General features: G+C 41.0%; 1 protein-coding gene across 1 annotated transcript; it reads left to right on the forward strand.

The window, feature by feature from the left end:
- The first annotated feature begins 226 nt into the window (after positions 1-226).
- On the forward strand, positions 227-17,497 carry LOC141113343 (keratin, type I cuticular Ha6-like). The gene is made up of 6 exons (XM_073606403.1): positions 227-622; positions 7,361-7,443; positions 8,720-8,876; positions 8,994-9,155; positions 16,640-16,765; positions 17,273-17,497. The coding sequence occupies exons 1-6, from the start codon at positions 227-229 to the stop codon at positions 17,495-17,497; spliced, it is 1,149 nt and encodes a 382-aa protein (XP_073462504.1).
- Positions 17,498-19,518: the final 2,021 nt, after the last annotated feature.

Consider the following 19,518-nt stretch of genomic DNA (forward strand, 5'->3'; position numbering starts at 1 on the left):
ACTCACTCCTACAATCATCATGAACAAAGAAGAGAAACACAGCTATTCTTCAGCTAGGTCCCACAAGAATATATCTCAGATGGGTTATCCTGTGCTTCAAATGTCAAGACACTCACGCCATGGATGTTTTACCAGATCCAGTCATGGAGGATGCTCTAAAACTACTAGACAATCACATTTTTTTTGTTATGGAGGTCTCCATGAGTCACATCATAGAAGATCTTATATGTACCATAAAGTAGACCCCAAAGCATTCTCTCATGGAAGCCCCAATGCTTTTCTGCATAGTGGTCACTGGAAAACATACAGATGTAAAGCTATCCCAGTCTCAAAGCCTTCATCTGTGAGCCATGGATATAATGTACATTGTCATAATAATTATTTAAGAAACTCTAGGGTCTATGATAAGCATAAAAATGATAATCCATTTGAATTCAATCAAACAAAGACCATGAGACATCTAAATGAAAGGCTGTCTTGCTATCTGGAAAAAGTTAATTTTTTGGAAAAGTATAATGAAAGTTTTGAGAAGAAGATAGCAAAATGGTATGAAAACAATGCTCCCAGCATGCCTGCAGACCGCAGCCAGTACTTTGAGGAAATTCAGGAGCTCCAAAACCAGGTACAGTATAAGCACCTAATACTTTTATACCTAATTCAGAAAAAATATGCTACAGTATATACTTTTTTAAATTTTCTTTATATAGCAATTTCAGTAGAGCATATGAGCAATAATAATACAAATAAATACAGTTATTTGTATTTAAAACAAGTTTTGGATAAGTATGCCATGAGGGGTACATGTCATGAAGAATTTTTAGAGAAGTGAGAAACCCTTCAAGGATTTATACCCCTTACACCGAAAAAGGGCCTGAGATATGAATACATGCTACAATATTTTGTACATAAAAAAAGTTATTGTATATAACGATAGTTTTGCAATTTGTTTATTAAAACAAAGATGTTACATTTTTACCTCCATGAGCCTTATTCCCATTTAACATCATCAGAACAATGCAATGTGTAATGTTGATAGGACCATTTTAAAAAAGGTTGCTAACAGCAACCTGTAATTTCTGTTTCTTTACAAAGTCTAACTGGTTAAATATTTCTCCTGTGCTAAAGCACTCCATGGGGTTGATTTTCTAAAGGCAAATAGGCTCTTTACTTTGCAAAGGAAGTTGCACTTTGCAAGTAAACTCCCTAGAGCTTATGAGATGTGTTGAAATTCCATTGTGGCAAAAATACCCACAAAAAACAGCATTTAACCTGCACATGATTGGATGGTGGAAGGTATCAGAGCCCCACCTCATTCACTAAGCTCTGGGGAAAATTTCTTTGCAAAGCACAACTTCCCCAGAAAAATGAACAATCTATTTGCTTTTAGTTAATCATCTACCCCCATATCTTTGTGAAGTTGCAGTGACATAAAGGTTTCAAAGGAGTCTTTCCTAGAGGCTAAAATTAAGAAAGGACCTTGATGTAAAATATCTCAGGCAGACTACTTAGGAAGAGTATGGGATTGCTCCCTAATTAGGCTTTTTGAAAAGTTCTAGTTGAAATATAACACTGGTGGTATGAAGATAATACAGTCCTGTTAACCACTTCAGCCCGGGAAGCATTTGCCCCCTTAATGACCAGGCCATTTTTTGCGATACGGCACTTCATCGCTTTAACTGATAATTGCGCGGTCATGCGACGCTGTACCCAAATAAAATTGATGTCCTTTTTTTACCACAAGTAGAGCTTTCTTTTGGTGGTATTTGATCACCGCTGCAGTTTTTATTCTTTGCGCTATAAACAAAGAGCGACAATTTTGAAAAAAAAACTATTTTTTTTTTTTTACTTTTTGGTATAATACATATCCAAAAAAATATATATAAAAAAGTATTCATCAGTTTAGATCGATATATATTCTTCTACATATTTTTCGCTAAAAAAAATCGCAATAGGAATATATTGATTGGTTTGCGCAAAAGTTATCGCATCTACAAACTATAGGATAAATGGGATAGATTTCTTTTTTCTTTTATTGTTTTTACTAGTAATGGCAGCAATCTGTGATTTTTAGCAGGACTGCGACATTGCGGCAGACAAATATGACCCCAAATTACACTTTTTGGGGACCAGTGATATTATTACATTGATCAGTGCTATAAAAATGCACTGATCAATGTAAAAATTACACTGGCAGGGAAGGAATTAACACTGGGGGGGGGGCTACCTGGGACATGACAGAGATTATTGTTCCTTAGCACTGGGAACAGTAGATCTCTGTCATGTCATCTGGCGGGATGGGGAATCGCCTTGTCTACATAGGAAGTTCCCTGTTCCGCCTCGCCTCACCTCATCGCGGGTCGCCCGGGTACATCGAGTACAGGTACGGTGGTTTGTGCAGCAGAGCCGACCTGCCACAGTATATCTGCGTGAGCTGGTTGGCTAGTGGTTAATGTCACCATCACTTACAGTATCTCACAAAAGTGAGTACACCCCTCAATTTTTGTAAATATTTTATTATATCTTTTCATGTGACAACACTGAAGAAATTACACTTTGCTACAATGTAAAGTAGTGAGTGTACAGCTTGTATAACAGTGTAAATTTGCTGTCCCCTCAAAATAACTCAACACACAGCCATTAATGTCTAAACTGCTGGCAACAAAAGTGAGTACACCCCTAAGTGAAAATGTTCAAATTGGGCTGAAAGTGTCAATTTTTTGTGTAGCCACCATTATTTTCCAGCCTTGCCTTAACCCTCTTGGGCATGGAGTTCACCAGAGCTTCACAGGTTGCACGGGAGTCCTCTTCCACTCCTCCATGACGACATCACGGAGCTGGTGGATGTTAGAGACCTTGCGCTTCTCCTCCTTCCGTTTGAGAATGCCCCACAGATGCTCAATAGGGTTTAGGTCTGTTGACATGCTTGGCCAGTCCATCACCTTTACGCTCAGCTTCTTTAGCAAGGTAGGGGTCATCTTGGAGGTATGTTTGGGGTCATTACCATGTTGGAATACTGCCCTGTGGCCCAGTCTCCAAAGGGAGGGGATCATGCTCTGCTTCAGTATGTCACAGTACATGTTGGCATTCATGGTTCCCTCAATTAAATGTAGCTCCCCAGTGCCGGCAGCAGTCCCAGACCATGACACTCCCACCACCATGCTCGACTGTAGGCAAGACACACTTGTCACCTGGTTGACACACATGCTTGATACCACGCTTGACACCATCTGAACCAAATAAGTTTATCTTGGTCTCATCAGACCTTAGTCTGCTTGTCTTCAGCAAACTGTGGGCTTTCTTGTGCATCATCTTTCGAAGAGGCTTCCTTCTGGAACTACAGCTATGTAAACCAATTTGATGCAGTGTGCGGCGTATGGTCTGAGCACTGACAGGAGGCCCCCCCACCCCTTCAACTTCTACAGCAATATTGGCAGCACTCATACGTAGTTTTCCCAAAGACAACCTCTAGATATGACACTGAGCGCGTGCACTCAACTTCTTTGGTCGACCATGGCGAGGTCTGTTCTGAGTGGAACCTGTCCCGTTAAACCGCTGTATGGCCTTGGCCACCATGCTGTAGCTCAGTTTCAAGGTTTTTTCTTCTTATAGCCTAGGCCATCTTTATTTAGAGCAACAATTCTTTTTTTTCAGATCCTCAGAGAGTTCTTTGCCATGAGGTGCCATGTTGAACTTCCAGTGATCAGTATGAGAGAGTGAGAGCGATAACACCATATTTAACACATTTAACACACCTGCTCCCCATTCACACCTGAGACCTTGTAACACTAACGAGTCACATGACACCAGGGAGGGAAAATGGCTAATTGGGCCCAATTTGGACATTTTCATATGGTTCAAAAGCATCTTATAGGTTTTATCTAGGCGCCTAACCAATTAGACAGCAAATTTACAGTTATACAAGCTGTACACTCACTGCTTTTCATTGTAGTAAAGTGTCATTTCTTCAGTGTTGTCACATGTCACCTTTACCCTCAACTTCTTTAGCAAGGCAGTGGTTGTCTTGGAGGTGTGTTTGGGGTAGTTATCATGTTGGAATACTGCCCTGCGGCCCAGTCTTCGAAGGGAGGGGATCATACTCGACTTCAGTATGTCACAGTACATGTTGGCATTCATGGTTCCCTCAATGAACTGTAGCTCCCCAGTGCCAGCAGCACTCATGCAGCCCCAGACCATGACACTCCCACCACCATGCTTGACTGTAGGCAAGACACACTTGTCTTGGTACTCCTCACCTGGTTGCCGCCACACACGTGTGACGCCATCTGAACCAAATAAGTTTATCTTAGTCTTATCAGACCACCTTAGTCTGCTTGTCTTCAGCAAACTGTTTGCGGATTTTCTTGTGTATCATCTTTAAAAGAAGCTTCCTTCTGGGACGACAGCCATGCAGAACAATTTGATGCAGTGTGTGGCGTATGGTCTGAGCACTGACAGGCTGCCCCCCCACCCCTTCAACCTCTGCAGCAATGCTGGCAGCACTGATACGTCTATGTCCCAAAGACAACCTCTGGATATGATGCTGAGCACGTGCACTCAATTTCTTTGGTCGACCAAGGGGAGGCCTGTTCTGAGTGGAATCTGTCCTGTTAAACCACTGTATGGTCTTGGCCACCATGCTGCAGCTCAGTTTCAGGGTTTTAGCAATCTTCTTATAGCCTAGGCCATCTTTATGCAGAGCAACAATTCTTTTTTTTCAGATCCTCAGACAGTTCTTTGCCATGAGGTGCCATGTTGAACTTCCAGTGACCAATATGAGAGAGTGTGAGCGATAACACCAAATTTAAGACACCTGCTCCCCATTCACACCTGAGACCTTGTAACACTATCGAGTCACATGACAGGGAAAATGGCTAATTGTGCCCAATTTGGAAATTTTCACTTAGGGGTGTACTCACTTTTGTTGCCAGTGGTTTAGACATTAATGGCTGTGTGTTGAGTTATTTTGAGGGGACAGCAAATTTACACTGTTATACAAGCTGTACACTCACTACTTTGCATTGTAGCAAAGTGTAATTTCTTCAGTGTTGTCACATGAAAAGATATAATAAAATATTTACAAAAATGTGAGGGGTGTACTCACTTTTGTGAGATACTGTATATAAAAAAAAGGAAAGTCCATAATTTCACGTGCAAGAAAATAGTCCACAATATATGAAACTAATGAATAAAAAAATAAAAGTGCTCAGCATGCTTAATGTGCAAAAATGTCCATATATGAAACCGGAAACCAATCAAAATATCTAAAAAGGAAATTTTCTGAAAAAAGAAAGAAAAATACAAAACAAAAATCACAGCTCATGGATCCATAAAGATGATTATACCTTTGATTGTACTCTTGAACCCCACTTCTGTTATCTAACAAGATTTAACCGGTTCCCGACCGGCGCACGTCAATGTACGTCAGCAGAATGGCACTGCTGGGCAAATAGGTGTACCCATACATCCCTTTAAATTTGCCGCCGTGCCATTGCATGGACCTCCATGAGTTGGGTCGTGGGTCCTGTGGACTCGATCGCCGCGGGGATACCCGCAATCGCCTCACGGAAAGGAAGAACGGGGAGATGCTAATGTAAACAAGCATCTCCCTGTTCTGCCTAGTGACAGTGTCACTGATCTCTGCTCCCTGTGATCAGGAGCAGAGATCAGTGACGTGCCACACGTAGCCACACCCCCCGCAGTTAGAATCACTCCCCAGGACATACTTAACCCTTACACTGCCCCCTAGTGGTTAACCCCTTCACTGCCAGTGTCATTTACACAGCAATCAGTGCATTTGTATAGCACTGATTGCTGTATAAATGACAATGGTCCCAAAAATGTGTCAAAAATGTTTGATGTGTCCTCCATAATTTCGCAGTCACAATAAAAATCGTTGATCGCCGCCATTACTAGTAGAAAAAAAATTATTAATAAAAATGCCATAAAACTATCCCCTATTTTGTAAACGCTATAACTTTTGCGCAAACCAATCAATAAATGTTTATTGCAATTTTTTCTTTACCAAAAATATATAGAAGAATACGTATTGTCCTAAACTGAGGAAAAAAAATATATTTTTTTATATTTTTGGGGGATATTTATTATAGCAAAATGTGAAAAATAATGCCTTTTTTTCAAAATTGTCGCTCTTTTTTTGTTTATAGCGCAAAAAATAAAAACCACAGGGGTGATGAAATACCACCAAAAGAAAGCTTTATTTGTGGGGAAAAAAGGACGTCAGTTTTGTTTCGGAGCCGAGTCGCATGACCGCGCAATTGTCAGTTAAAGCGGCGCAGTGCTGAATCGCAAAAAGTGCTCTGGTCTTTGGCCAGCAAAATGGTCTGGGGCTTAAGTGGTTAAACACATTTTATGAATCATGATATACTTTTGCTTGCTTGTATCACTACCATTGATTAGTTTTCATGGGAGATTAAAACAAGGACAGCTACAGAGTTTTTTTATTTATTACAAAATATTGACACTTTGGGCCCAATTTGGACGTTTTCACTTAGGGGTGTACTCACTTTTGTTGCCAGCGGTTTAGACATCAATGGCTATGTGTTGAGTTATTTTGAGGGGACAGCAAATTTACACCGTTATACAAGCTGTACACTCACTACTTTACATTGTAGCAAAGTGTCATTTCTTCAGTGTTGTCAGATGAAAAGATATAATAAAATATATACAAAAATGTGAGGGGTGTACTTACTTTTGTGAGATACTGTAACTTTCTGATATATTTGATGCAGTCTCCATTTATTACAGTGGTTCTACTTATGTTCGCGCATATAGCACAATTTATACATTACTGCACTTTTGAGTAATTTGCACTAGGAGATTTCATATGCACATTTTATGTTTCAAAGATATACTACACTTATCTTTTTACATTTATATGGGTTATTATTATTTTTTTCATATGTATATGGTTTGTTTTGTCTTGAGCACTGCACATCAGATTCAGGCAACACCACCTTTTACATCTCCTCTTACGCATTTGTATAAGGTGACAGTTTGTATCTTATCCAATGAAGGTTGAATTGGTTTTGATTAATGACTAAAGAGTACAGTGGCTGGTTACTCAACTGTTCTCTGCTAATTGGTTAGGCCCCTAGATAAAACCTATAAGATGCTTTTGAACCATATGATGCAGATCCTTTACATTATTCATTAATAACATAGTCTATATAATCTAATCTGTTTTCCACTAGCTAACTTGATACAGGGCATATATGATAACCAAGGTACCTGTAATTTGGTCATATAATTTTGCTTTTAAAAAAACTGAGCATAGATAGCCTTATCTGTAATTGGAAAATGTGCATTAACTGCATGAATCATATAAGCTTATGTCTTACAGATCTCTACAGTCTTTACAAACAATGTGGGTATAATCAGGAATATTGACAATGCTAGACTGGCTATTGATGACTACAATAACAAGTAAGTTGGTGCTATAAAGGTAATAAGTAAACAGTAATAAAACAGACAGCATTAAAATTAAATTAGAGTTTCAACATACAGACATATGGCTAGACTAAATGATAAAAGTTACTGATAAGTAGATCAATCTGCTGAAACCATAAACGCCTAAATCAAGTAAATTTATGACAAGCCAATGTTCATTGTGTATAACTGATTTGATGATAGAACCAATTTTCTCTAGTCCAGTGTTTCTCAACTCCACTCCTCAAGGCGCCCCAAAAGGTCATGTTTTCAGGATTTCCCTCAGATGAAACAGCTGTGGGAATTACTAAGGCAGTGAAACTGATCAAATCACCTGTGCAAAATAATGGCAAGCCTGAAAACATGACCTGTTGGGGTGCCTTGAGGACTGGAGATGAGAAACACTGCTCTAGTCACATAGAAACTGGGTTCTTACCAGTTCCATTTTATTTTAGGAGAACGTTACAACTTTGGGGCTGATGTAGAGTACAAAGCAGTAGTATGGCCTTACCCCATCCAAACCACTTGCTTAAAAAAAAAAAATTGTCCAGGGCAACTGAATACTTTACAAACATGCCACTTCCTTTGCTATGAGACTCTAAAGCAAGCAAAATTAAACTACCGGTAATAGGGGAAAAAGTACCATGAGAAGGAGAGCTCAGTCACATGACCTGTCAAAGTCATGGGTCAAAATTGTCTTCCTATCTTCCTATCACAGAGTGTTCCCTGCAGCATTATGCACAGAATACCCCAAAGATCAAGCAGACGCTATACCATGGCCTGCATTTTATTAATGACATACAGGAGTAGTGTGGAGTAAACATTAGGGTGCCCTGCAGACATTTCTGTGTTGAACTTATATATTAAAATACCTTCTATTAGCCCATTGGCTTGGTGGCTTGAGAAGAGTGAGTATGGGTGTAAGACTTAGATGATAAATTGCAGAGGTTAACTGGTAGGAGGTTCAATGAACCTTTTTACCAGTTAACTTAATTGATGTCAGATTACCATATTGTCTTCTCTATGAATGGATCACCAGAACAGCAAATCTGGATACATTTACTCAGCAGTAAAAAAACATTCTACTATAGTTGAGCTTCTTTTAAACCTTTGCACATAATACCTAATTTGTTATACTTAGAGATTGAACCCAGTGGTGATTCAATCATTTGAATTCAACTGAAAACTTAATTGACAGTTTGGTAAATGTAAATTTAAACCATCCTTCTTTAAACTGTTGTTTTATGAAGGCCCTTTTTATATTTTGTTAAAGGTATGAGATGGAGCTAATTTTGAGAAGCAATATTGATGCTGATGTGGTTGGGCTGCATAGTATTTTGGAAGGGTTTAATGACCAGTCAGTTAAAATGGAATCTGAAGTTGACAAACTTCAGCAAGAGATGTTGAAGATGAGGAGGGACAGTGAACAGGTGACGTATGAATTATACTTGTTGACTTCTGGACACGCCCAAATAAAAGCTGACTGGAAACATGCACATTTTTTGTTATAAGTTCTAACCTTCTCTGATCTTCTCTTCTCTAAATAGGAGATAAATTCTTTAACATCTCAGCTTGGGATTAGAGTCAGTGTGGAGGTAGAAGCTTCCCCATCTGCTAATCTCAACAAAGCATTGTCTGGTATTCGAGAAGAATATGAAAAACTAACAGAGAACAACCTGAAGGAACTTGAAAAACGTTTTCAGCCACGGGTAACTCGCTATACTTTATTTCTTAAAATACAATCATTTTAAACATTTATTTCATGGAATATATTGTTGACCAAGAAACCCTCTGGTTGAGAACACTCTATCTAGGTCTGCCTTGCATTAAAGTTTACTGGGAGGTTGAATTCTTCATTGTGTCTGAAATGATTTTGGTGGAAATAATATCATGGGCTTCTGAGTAACTGTTGCTTTCTATAGTATCACATTATTATACAGGATTTATATAGTGCCAACAGTTTGCGCAGCGCTTAACAAAACAAAGGCAGACATTACAGTTACATTACAATTTGGTACAAGAGGAATCAGAGGGCACTGCTCGCTAGAGCTTACAATCTAGGAGGGAGAGTCAATTGATACAAAAGGTAATAGCTGTGGGGGATGAGCTGATGGAAAAAGTAAAACAGTGTATTAGTTAGAAGCAGGATAAGCTTCTTTAAAGAAAAGGGTTTTCAGGGATCGTCTAAAGATGGATAGATTAGGGGACAGTCAGACAGATTGGGGTAGGGATTTCCAAAGGATGAGAGAAGCTCTGGAGAAATCCTGTAGGCAAGCATGGGAGGAGGTGACAAGGGAGCTAGAGAGCAGGAGGTCTTGGGAGGACCGAAGCGAGCGGCTTGGTTGTTATTTTGAGAATGTTAGTGATGTAGCTGGGGATAGAGTTGTGGATGGCTTTGTAAATTATTGTTAGTACTTTGAATTTTATTCATTGAGTGATTGGAAGCCAGTACAGGGATTGGCAGAGAGGTGTGGAGGACACTGAATGGTTGGTAAGGTAGCTGAGACTTGCAGCAGCATTCATTATGGACTGAAGGGGGGATAGTGTATGTAAAGGTAGTCCAATGAAGAGTGAGTTGCAGTAGTCGAGGCGAGAGATGACCAGGGAGTGAATTATAAGCTTGGTGGTGTCATTGGTTAAAAAGGGGCGTATTCTAGAGATGCTGCGGAGGCTAAGGCACCATGATTTGGACAGGGATTGGATGTGGGCCTGAAAGGACAGTTCAGAGTCTAGGGTTACCCCTAGCACCCTGGCATGTGGGGACGGACTAATAGTTGTGCCATTGATCTTGACAGAGAAGTCAGGGGAATGGGCACGTGGGGGAGGAAATATTATGAGTTTGGTTTTAGATTTCATATTGAGGAAGTGGTGTGGCATCCAGGCTGATGTCTGTTAGTAAATCAGTGATGTGTGAGGAGATAGATGGGGTGAGCTGAGGGGTAGAGAAATAGATTTGGATGTCATCGGCATATAAATGGTATTGGAAGCCATGGGAGGCTATCAGCTGACCCAGGGAGGATGTGTAGATTGAGAATAGTAGAGGTCCAAGGACAGAACCTTGGGGGTACCCCAACAATAAGAGGTGTTGGAGAGGAGGAAGTAGAGTTGTAAGTGACACTGAAGGTGTGGTGAGATAGGTAAAATTCAAACCAACGGAGAGCACAGCCATGAATACCAAGCAAATTGAGTTTTTTGAGGAGGAGGTGGTGATCAACTGTATCAAAGGCAGCGGAGAGGTCCAAGAGTAAGAGTACAGAATAATGGTTGGTTTTAGCTGTTAGTAAGTCGTTTTAGGAGAGCAGTTTCTGTGAAATGCCGTGGACAAAATCCAGACTGAAGGGGATCAAGAAGGTTATTCTCAATGAGATGGTCGGTTGTAGACTAAACGTTCAAGGAATTTGGAGGCAAAAGGGAGTAAGGAGATGGTTCTTGGGTTGTTAAGATTGGTGGGGTCCAGTGAGGCCTTTTTTGGTATGGGAGTGACTAGTCCATGTTTCAGAGGGTTGGGGAAGATGCCAGTACAGAGGGAGAGGTTGAAGATATGAGTTAAAGAGTGTAGGGTAGAGTCAGAGGGTGACCATAGTATTTGAGAAGGAACGGGGTCCAGCGGGCAGGAGGTTAGGTGGGCATTAGAAAAAAGTTTATTGACTTCCTCTGTAGTAGTTGGGTTAAACAAGAGTTTTGATTGTACAGGAGGACAAAGAGTGTAAAGTAAGGGAGATATCTGTAGAGTGGAGGAGATCTTGAGACGAATTGTCTCAATCTTATTTTTGAAGCGATTAGCAATCTCCTGTGCATTGAGTAAGTTAGTGGGTGGAGATAATGGTGGACAAAGTAGAGCATTAAAGGTAGAAAAGGGTTGATGAGGACTGCGTGATAGGGCGTTAATGAGAGTGATAAAGTAAGTTTGTTTGGCAGCGTAGAGACAGGAATGGTATTTATGGAGGGCAGATTTATATTGGCTGAAATCTTGCTGTGACTTTGTCTTATGCCACAGATGCTCAAGAGCACGGCTCTGTTTTCTGAGGCTTTTGGTAATGTCTGTCTGCCAGGGATGTAGCGGTCGGGGCCTGATTCTGTGCATAGTGAGGGGGGCCAAGGTATCCAGGGTGGATGACAGTGAACTGTTGTAGATAGAAGTGGCCAGGTGGGAGCAGGACAAGGATGAGATTTTGGCATAGAGACAATCTGTAGCAGAAAAAAGAAGAGAAGGGTTAAGATGGCAAAGGTTTTCATGGGTAATTGTTTGGTAGTTGGAAGGCAAAGAGGAGGAAGACAAGGAGAGAGTGATACTAAGAAGGTGGTGATCAGAGAGAGGAAAAGGAATGTTGGAGAAGTTGCGTGGAGTGCATAAGTAGGAGAATATGAGGTCAAGGTAGTTGCCAGCAGAGTGAGTAGAAGCATTTGCCCATTGTTTCAGGTCAAAAGAGGAGGTTAGGTTCAGAAATTTAGAAGTAGTGGGAGTGATAAGATTAACAGGGATGTTGAAATCACCAAGAATGATTGTTGGGATTTCAGAAGAGAGAAAGTAAGGTAGCCAGGCAGGGAAGTCATCAAGGAAGCTTGATACTGGTCCAGGAGGCCGATAGATCACACCAATTTTCAATGAAACTGGAGAAAATAGACAAATACAATGAGCTTCAAATGAGGAGAGGGACAGAGAGGGGGTGGATGAACAACCTGAAAAGTGCTTTGAGGGGATAGGAGGATTCCAACACCACCTCCTTTCCATCCACTAAGCCTGGGAGAGTGAATCCACAAGAGGCCACCATGTGAGAGGGCAGCAGGAGAAGGAAAGTCAGATTCTTGAAGCCATGTCTCTGTAATTGCAAGTAGTTTGAAGGAGTTTGTGATAAATAGGTCATTGATGGTGGTAAGTTTGTTGCAATCCGAGTGGGCATTCCAAAGGGCACAGGAAAAGGGAAGGCTGGTTATAGGCAGAAGAGGAATAGAAATTAGATTGTGTAGATTTCAGCTTCTGGAAGAGGATAGGGGGTGCTGGGTATGTTGGCCAAAGGTAAATGATGGTGGTCCAGGATTTGGAGAACTATCTCCAGACATTAGGAGAAGCAAAAGGGTGAGAGAGGTGATATGGGAGTGTGACTTATGTGGGGGGACACTTCTCAGTGTCCTGGAGGTTTTATTGGTATGTGGATTCAAAATTAGCAGGAGCTGATGAGTGCAGTAATACGGTGAAGACAGGAGTGAGGGTGATATATATAAGCTGTGGGGTGGAGAAGAGGGGTGAAGGAGAGAAAGTTTAAGGAGAGAGGATGCAACAGTGAGAAGGAAAAGTAGGGAGTGCATGATACAGAGTGGTGAGATTGAGAAGCAGACTGGATGAGAGGTGTTCTATGGGGAATCAGGACACCTGTAGTCTGTTTAGTGTGTTGCAGTAGTCTGTTGCAGATTTTAGCTTTGTGCGTTCACTGAAGTGCTGAGTTGAAGTGTAATACTTCTATACCCACAACTCTAAAGAATATGCCTGAATAAGAAGCTTCCTTGTCATAACATAAGCACAAACCTTTTGGACTTTTTCAATTTGACCAGTGTTGCCAGCAGGTTATGTAGTATCCTGGTCAATGATTGGGAACACCACTGCTAATGGTCAGATGAAACACAACCTTGTGGCTCCATCTTTCCAAATCCAACTCCAAGTCGATATTCCTATGCACATATGCAGGGAATGCAAAGCATCCATGTCACCACAGGTAGATGTGTACCCGCACATACAATGCAGGTGTACCAAGCTGAAGTTGCTGAGAGGATCAAGGTAGACATGTAAGGCCTGTAGGTTTTTAAAACCAAGAATGTAATTATTGGGAAATATATTACGAATAAAAATTTCACACACCTGCTAGGATACTGCCTTACAGATGAAGGGATTCTTATGGGAAGCATGTCAATTTGGACTTCTGTTTATTACTTAAAAGAACAGAAAATTCGCCCGTGGGACTTTAAATGAAGTGTCCATGGTGATCACATATAAATAGAAAGAGTATAGAAATAACAAAATTTATTGAAATAAATATCATCCAGTACAAGTCATAAACATAGGTGACAAATACATAGGAACAGCAACATGATAAAACGGTCCTAAAAACATAACCATCATGACATAACATCAAAATATGAAAAATACAGATATACATGATACATCTCTAACCCGACGCGTTTCGCGAGCTCTCCTCGCTTCATCAGGGGCTGATGTGTATATCTGATGTCTGTAATAGCAAGTAAAAAATGTATTGGAGTATAGGTTGTAATTGGACAACATGAAGCCAGAACTAGTAATCCAATACCTACTTGTCAGGCACTTGACCCCAAAGGGGGCGGCCCCAGGCAGGGGGTAGCGGGAATACATCTCCCCCGGGAGCTGAGTGGGAGGAGACCACGAAGTGGAGGTCTAGGATCAGGCACAGGGCAGGCATGGCAAATGAATGAAGAGAAGAAAGATGGACCCGACTGTCACCCATGATGGTTACAAAGCGTACTCACTGTAATAAAATAAATATAACAAAAATATATATGTTTCTAAGATAATGGCAGTAACCATATCCAAAGGGATTTGCAATAATATGCTTGAGTATGAAAGGTGCAGGGTATCCAGCAGAGCATGAAAAGGAGAGCAAGAACAGAACAAAAGATGGAGAAAAGATAAAAAAGATGTGAGCCCAAGTGTTACCCATGAATCTAGCAGGGTATACTCCCTATAATGAAATATATAGATATGTATATATATATATATATATATATATATATATATATATATATATATATTGAAGTGGTGGAAGATATGATCTCCTAAGTAACCTATAGATCCTACATGGCATGTACACCATGATAAGGTACATGAATATGTGTATTGTATAACTTGAATGGTTCATGTCACAATGTAATGGGAGTATAAGGGAGTAGGCTAGGGTACAGGAAATGCAGGAGTGTCCTGCAGAGCATGGGGAGGGGTGATGTTAAAAGAAAGGAAGTGTAAAAGAAAAAGGGGGGATAGTGAAGGAAAAAGGAGAAAAGGGAAAAAGAAAAAGGAGAAGAAAGGAAAGAAAAAGGAAGAATGAGGAAAGTTGGCAAAGAAAAAAGACAAGAAAAACTACAGAAGTGAAGAAAAGGGAGAGATGCAGACAAACAAGAAAGTAAAAAGTAGTGAATAAACAAAAATAAATATCAATGAATTGCAAGTGATATTCCAGGGTGTACCTATATGAATGATAGGTACACTAGTGGGTTGACATGTATGGATGTGAGTATAATGGTGATGCCTACCAGTATGATCTCTCACCAGTGTGTAGAAGGAGCCAAATGAGAAGAAGACTGACCATGCCACAACCCCCGCCTAAATACCCGGACGTCCACCGTAGCCTCCGCCCCCAACGTCATACAACCGTCGGTGGGGGGACCGCATACACCGCGCCCGCCAACGTGCGGCGGGACGCAGCAGAGGTACCCGCCCATCGTCCGGATGTTCACTGTGCTCAGGAGGTGGGGACACCGCTGCATGCGGAAGTCTCTCACTGTAGCATACGGCATGACGCCGATGCACTGGTGGCTCCGCCCCTTCTGGAGTGGAGAGGCGGAGACAGCAGGGGAAAAAACAAACCCCATTTGTGCATCGCAGCTCCCGGGGGAAACGAACCGCCACCCCCAAACCGGGAGCCACACACATGGAGCCAGGTCTGCAAGTGGAAAAGGGAGTCACCTATGAAAAACCATGTCATATTGTGGATGGGTAGTCAAAGTATATATATATTTATAAACTGGATCTAGGAGCAGCGACAGACTCAGGGCATTTAGGTGTCTTCCACCTGGGTTCAATAGAAAAAAGAGAAAGTCTGGTAGCTGCTCCCTAACATGAGACACCTCCATCCCTATAATGCACAAAAGAACAGAAAATTCGCCCGTGGGACTTTAAATGAAGTGTCCATGGTGATCACATATAAATAGAAAGAGTATAGAAATAACAAAATTTATTGAAATAAATATCATCCAGTACAAGTCATAAACATAGGTGACAAATACATAGGAACAGCAACATGATAAAACGGTCCTAAAAACATAACCATCATGACATAACATCAAAATATAAAAAATACAGATATACATGATACATCTCTAACCCGACGCATTTTGCGAGCTCTCCTTGCTTCATCAGGAGCTGAGGTGTATATCTGATGTCTGAAATAGCAAGTAAAAAATGTATTGGAGTATAGGTTGTAATTGGACAACAACATGAAGCCAGAACTAGTAATCCAATACCTACTTGTCAGGCACTTGACCCCAAAGGGGGCGGCCCCAGGCAGGGGGTAGCGGGAATACATCTCCGTCTTTTGTTCTGTTCTTGCTCTCCTTTTCATGCTCTGCTGGATACCCTGCACCTTTCATACTCAAGCATATTATTGCAAATCCCTTTGGATATGGTTACTGCTATTATCTTAGATACATATATATTTTTGTTATATTTATTTTATTACAGTGAGCACGCTTTGTAACCATCATGGGTGACAGTCGGGTCCATCTTTCTTCTCTTCATTCATTTGCCATGCCTGCCCTGTGCCTGATCCTAGACCCCCACTTCATGGTCTCCTTCCACTCAGCTCCCGGGGGAGATGTATTCCCGCTACCCCCTGCCTGGGGCCGCCCCCTTTGGGGTCAAGTGCCTGACAAGTAGGTATTGGATTACTAGTTCTGGCTTCATGTTGTTGTCCAATTACAACCTATACTCCAATACATTTTTTACTTGCTATTACAGACATCAGATATACACATCAGCCCCTGATGAAGCGAGGAGAGCTTGCGAAACGCGTTGGGTTAGAGATGTATCATGTATATCTGTATTTTTCATATTTTGATGTTATATCATGATGGTTATGTTTTTAGGACCGTTTTATCATGTTGCTGTTCCTATGTATTTGTCACCTATGTTTATGACTTGTACTGGATGATATTTATTTCAATAAATTTTGTTATTTCTATACTCTTTCTATTTATATGTGATCACCATGGACACTTCATTTAAAGTCCCACGGGCGAATTTTCTGTTCTTTTGTGCATTATAGGGATGGAGGTGTCTCATGTTAGGGAGCAGCTCCCAGACTTTCTCTTTTTTCTGTTTATTACTTACTTGCCTTTCCAGTTTACACGCTCTGACTGAAATATGAAATGTGGCTTTTGATCCTTGCAGAGTAAGAAACTAAACCAAGAAGTGATCTCTGGCTTTGAGCAGTTGGAGTTAGCACATACTGAATTTATTGATGTGAAACATTCTCTGCAAGCTATGGAGATTGAACTGCAAAGTGAACACTACATGGTAAATATATTGTTTATATGACGATACTGTAGGTCAGTACATTGTTGGAAAATGCTGCATATGAATCTGATTAAGTAAAGTAGGAAGCTCATGATTCATGTTGCTACGCTGGTAAGGAATTTAAAAAATATATCATCCATCCTACCATCTTGAACTGCACATCACCTGTACACTAGTCACCTCTGTTCATATCAAAAACTTCTTATCAATTATCATAATATGGCAATATGTACCTCTGTGCCTCATTCATTTACTATTTTACAATTTTATAAATGTACCATTTGAATGTATAATCTGGACATTTTCTCTTGTTTCCTTTAAGAATACAGAAAAAAACTTAATTGCAAAAAAGCATTTAAAACTAAATAATATGTCTATTAATGCAAAAGCTATTCATATTCAAATAAAATGTCTATGCTAATCACTCTAGTTGTGACAAGATTGTGAAATATTTTACTGCAGTCACCTAGTGTATTAAATATAGACCTTGTGATAACTGTATTCTAGATATCAATGCTGGAGGACACCTTACAGGAAAAACAGACTTATTATGTATCAGAGATTACTCTGCTACAGGAAGTAATTAATAATGTTGAAAGCCAATTGGATCAGATTCTAAGTGAGCTTGAAAGTCAGAATGAGGAGTATCGACTTCTCATGGACAAGAAAACTCATCTGGAACAGGAGATTACAACATACCAATCTCTACTGGATGGAAATGGCATAGAGTAAGTTGTTCACAGCAAACCTTTTACAAGCCTAGGCAATTCATATTGAACACAGACTTATGCCTAAGCAGAAATTACTTTTGGGCAAAGCCATATGTCAAAATGATCAGTATGTTCAAAGATATAAGTAGCAGAACTTTAAGGTAATGTAGATGTTTCCTGTAAAAGAAGATATTGGCCAAGTTTTATGTCCTGAGCATCACTATTGGTCAGTAAGGCCACTTATAACAGTAACGAACCAATACGTAATTTTGGAAGGCAAGAAGAGGTTGGACCAACCTTGATTTTGTCTTATCTCTGGTAAGCAATGTAATTACCCTGGAAATTCAAACCCAGCTGATCAACCAGAAATAAATGGATCATAATGTTTCATGATACCCATGTGAAGTATACAAGCATTTACCTGCCATAGCCTTTTTGACTGTGGGTAACTTAATATGTAAACTTTTCATTAGCAATTGGCAACTACCATGGGTTCGAGGTGAATACTGCTGATTAGAAATATGCAGTCCTTGCCAATTTATATGCATATTTGCTCAGGAAAGTTTTCCTAAAACCATAATGCACTGCCTTGCCTATGAACTATGGTTTACAACAGGTTTAAAAGTTTAAAAGGACCAAAGGGGGGACTGTGGGATAAGCCCACTCCCTCATAAAAGGAGGAGGGGGGCACAAGGCAGCCATAATGTCGGTGTATTGGAAGCTGTTGTAGGGTTGATAAGGAAAAGTTGTCAAACTACATAGGAAGAAACTGGGGTTAGAAAACTGTACTTTTATTCTAAATGCAAATTCTTTATGAAATCAACCCCTTGCTGCCTTTTTCTTATTACTGAGGGCTTTTTGTCTTTAATTTTATCCTGTGGTGAATTTGAGGTCAATAGTCACTTTAAGCTGCTGTCCCTTTCATAGTACATCTTTTTTTGCTACCAGATTTTCCTTTGAAAAAAAAGGGACTTTTGTTTCAGAGGGTGGTATTTTGGGTTTTTTTATTTATTTTGGAGGTATATTGTCTGTTGATGAGAAGTTTTGCAGCAAAAAAGGCCCTTCTAAAAATGTCTTTTGTTTTAGGGGCAGCGTTTTTTTTTGTTTTTATTTATTTTTGAGGTTCCTTGATTTTTTAAATTTTGATAGAGCCTTTTTTATAGTTTGGGATGCTCATAAGAATAATATTCATGGGGGGCGTGTCCAGACGTGTAGCTGGAGAGACGTGTACGAGCTAAGCTCCTCATACCCCGCACCAATCTAGTGCCATCCGCTGCCTTATTCTGCACTGTCGCAGTCGCAGAATACATATTTCTGATCCCAGACCCCTGCTGCTCTGATCCGGGTGCCTATTTGGGACTTTACGGGCCAGATTCCCTTCTATATTGAGGTTTCCTCCGGATCATCGAAGCCCTCCGCCATCTTGGGGCCTACGGGTTGACTGGCGATCCCTTCGGCCTGGACCCACGATCCGGAGGGTTGACGGACAATCTATCCATACTGGACAGCTGATTCACCTCTGGGGAACACTCGGAACGGCCCATCAGCTCAGAGAAGCCGGGGGAGTACCTCTGACAGTCGGCCCTCGGCATCCTGCAGCCTTCCACTCTGTCGCGGCCTGCGGATTTGGTTGCGGACGCCCCCCAGGACACAGTGAGTAGCCCATATTGCGCAATCACCCGCAGTCGAGTCCCTGGGGGGCGTTAGATTGCCCGGTCCTCTACCACTGCCTGTTCGGGTGGGGATCTAGGGATTAGAGGTGGCTGTATTCACTCACCCGGCGGCCGTCCCTTAGGATAGACCACGGCTTCGGCCTACCTCTGGAAGCCGGCGGCCATCTGGGGACTCCATAATACACCCTGCAGTTATCCCCTCCGCTCCTTCGGCTGCCCGGACCCTCATAAGGCATTTGGGCTTGCAGAGACTGTGTCTCTCCTCTCTTACTGATGGTGAGGGAAGGTAGAGCATTAAACTGGTGGTTCTGTTAATTCTAATGAAGCACAATAATACCTATAAGATGGATGCTGTCTACATAAGTCCAGG

This window comes from Aquarana catesbeiana, linkage group LG12 (assembly GCF_042186555.1).
Source record: "Aquarana catesbeiana isolate 2022-GZ linkage group LG12, ASM4218655v1, whole genome shotgun sequence".
Classification (NCBI taxonomy): Eukaryota; Metazoa; Chordata; class Amphibia; order Anura; family Ranidae; genus Aquarana; species Aquarana catesbeiana.

What these genes read in the sequence shown, in the direction of transcription:
- LOC141113343 (XM_073606403.1), top strand. Translation starts at nt 227, where the DNA reads ATGTACCATAAAGTAGACCCCAAAGCATTCTCTCATGGAAGCCCCAAT. An exon ending in AAAAACGTTTTCAGCCACGG is followed by an intron (nt 9,156 to 16,639) that starts GTAACTCGCTAT and finishes TGATCCTTGCAG; the next exon opens with AGTAAGAAACTAAACCAAGA. An exon ending in TGCAAAGTGAACACTACATG is followed by an intron (nt 16,766 to 17,272) that starts GTAAATATATTG and finishes ACTGTATTCTAG; the next exon opens with ATATCAATGCTGGAGGACAC.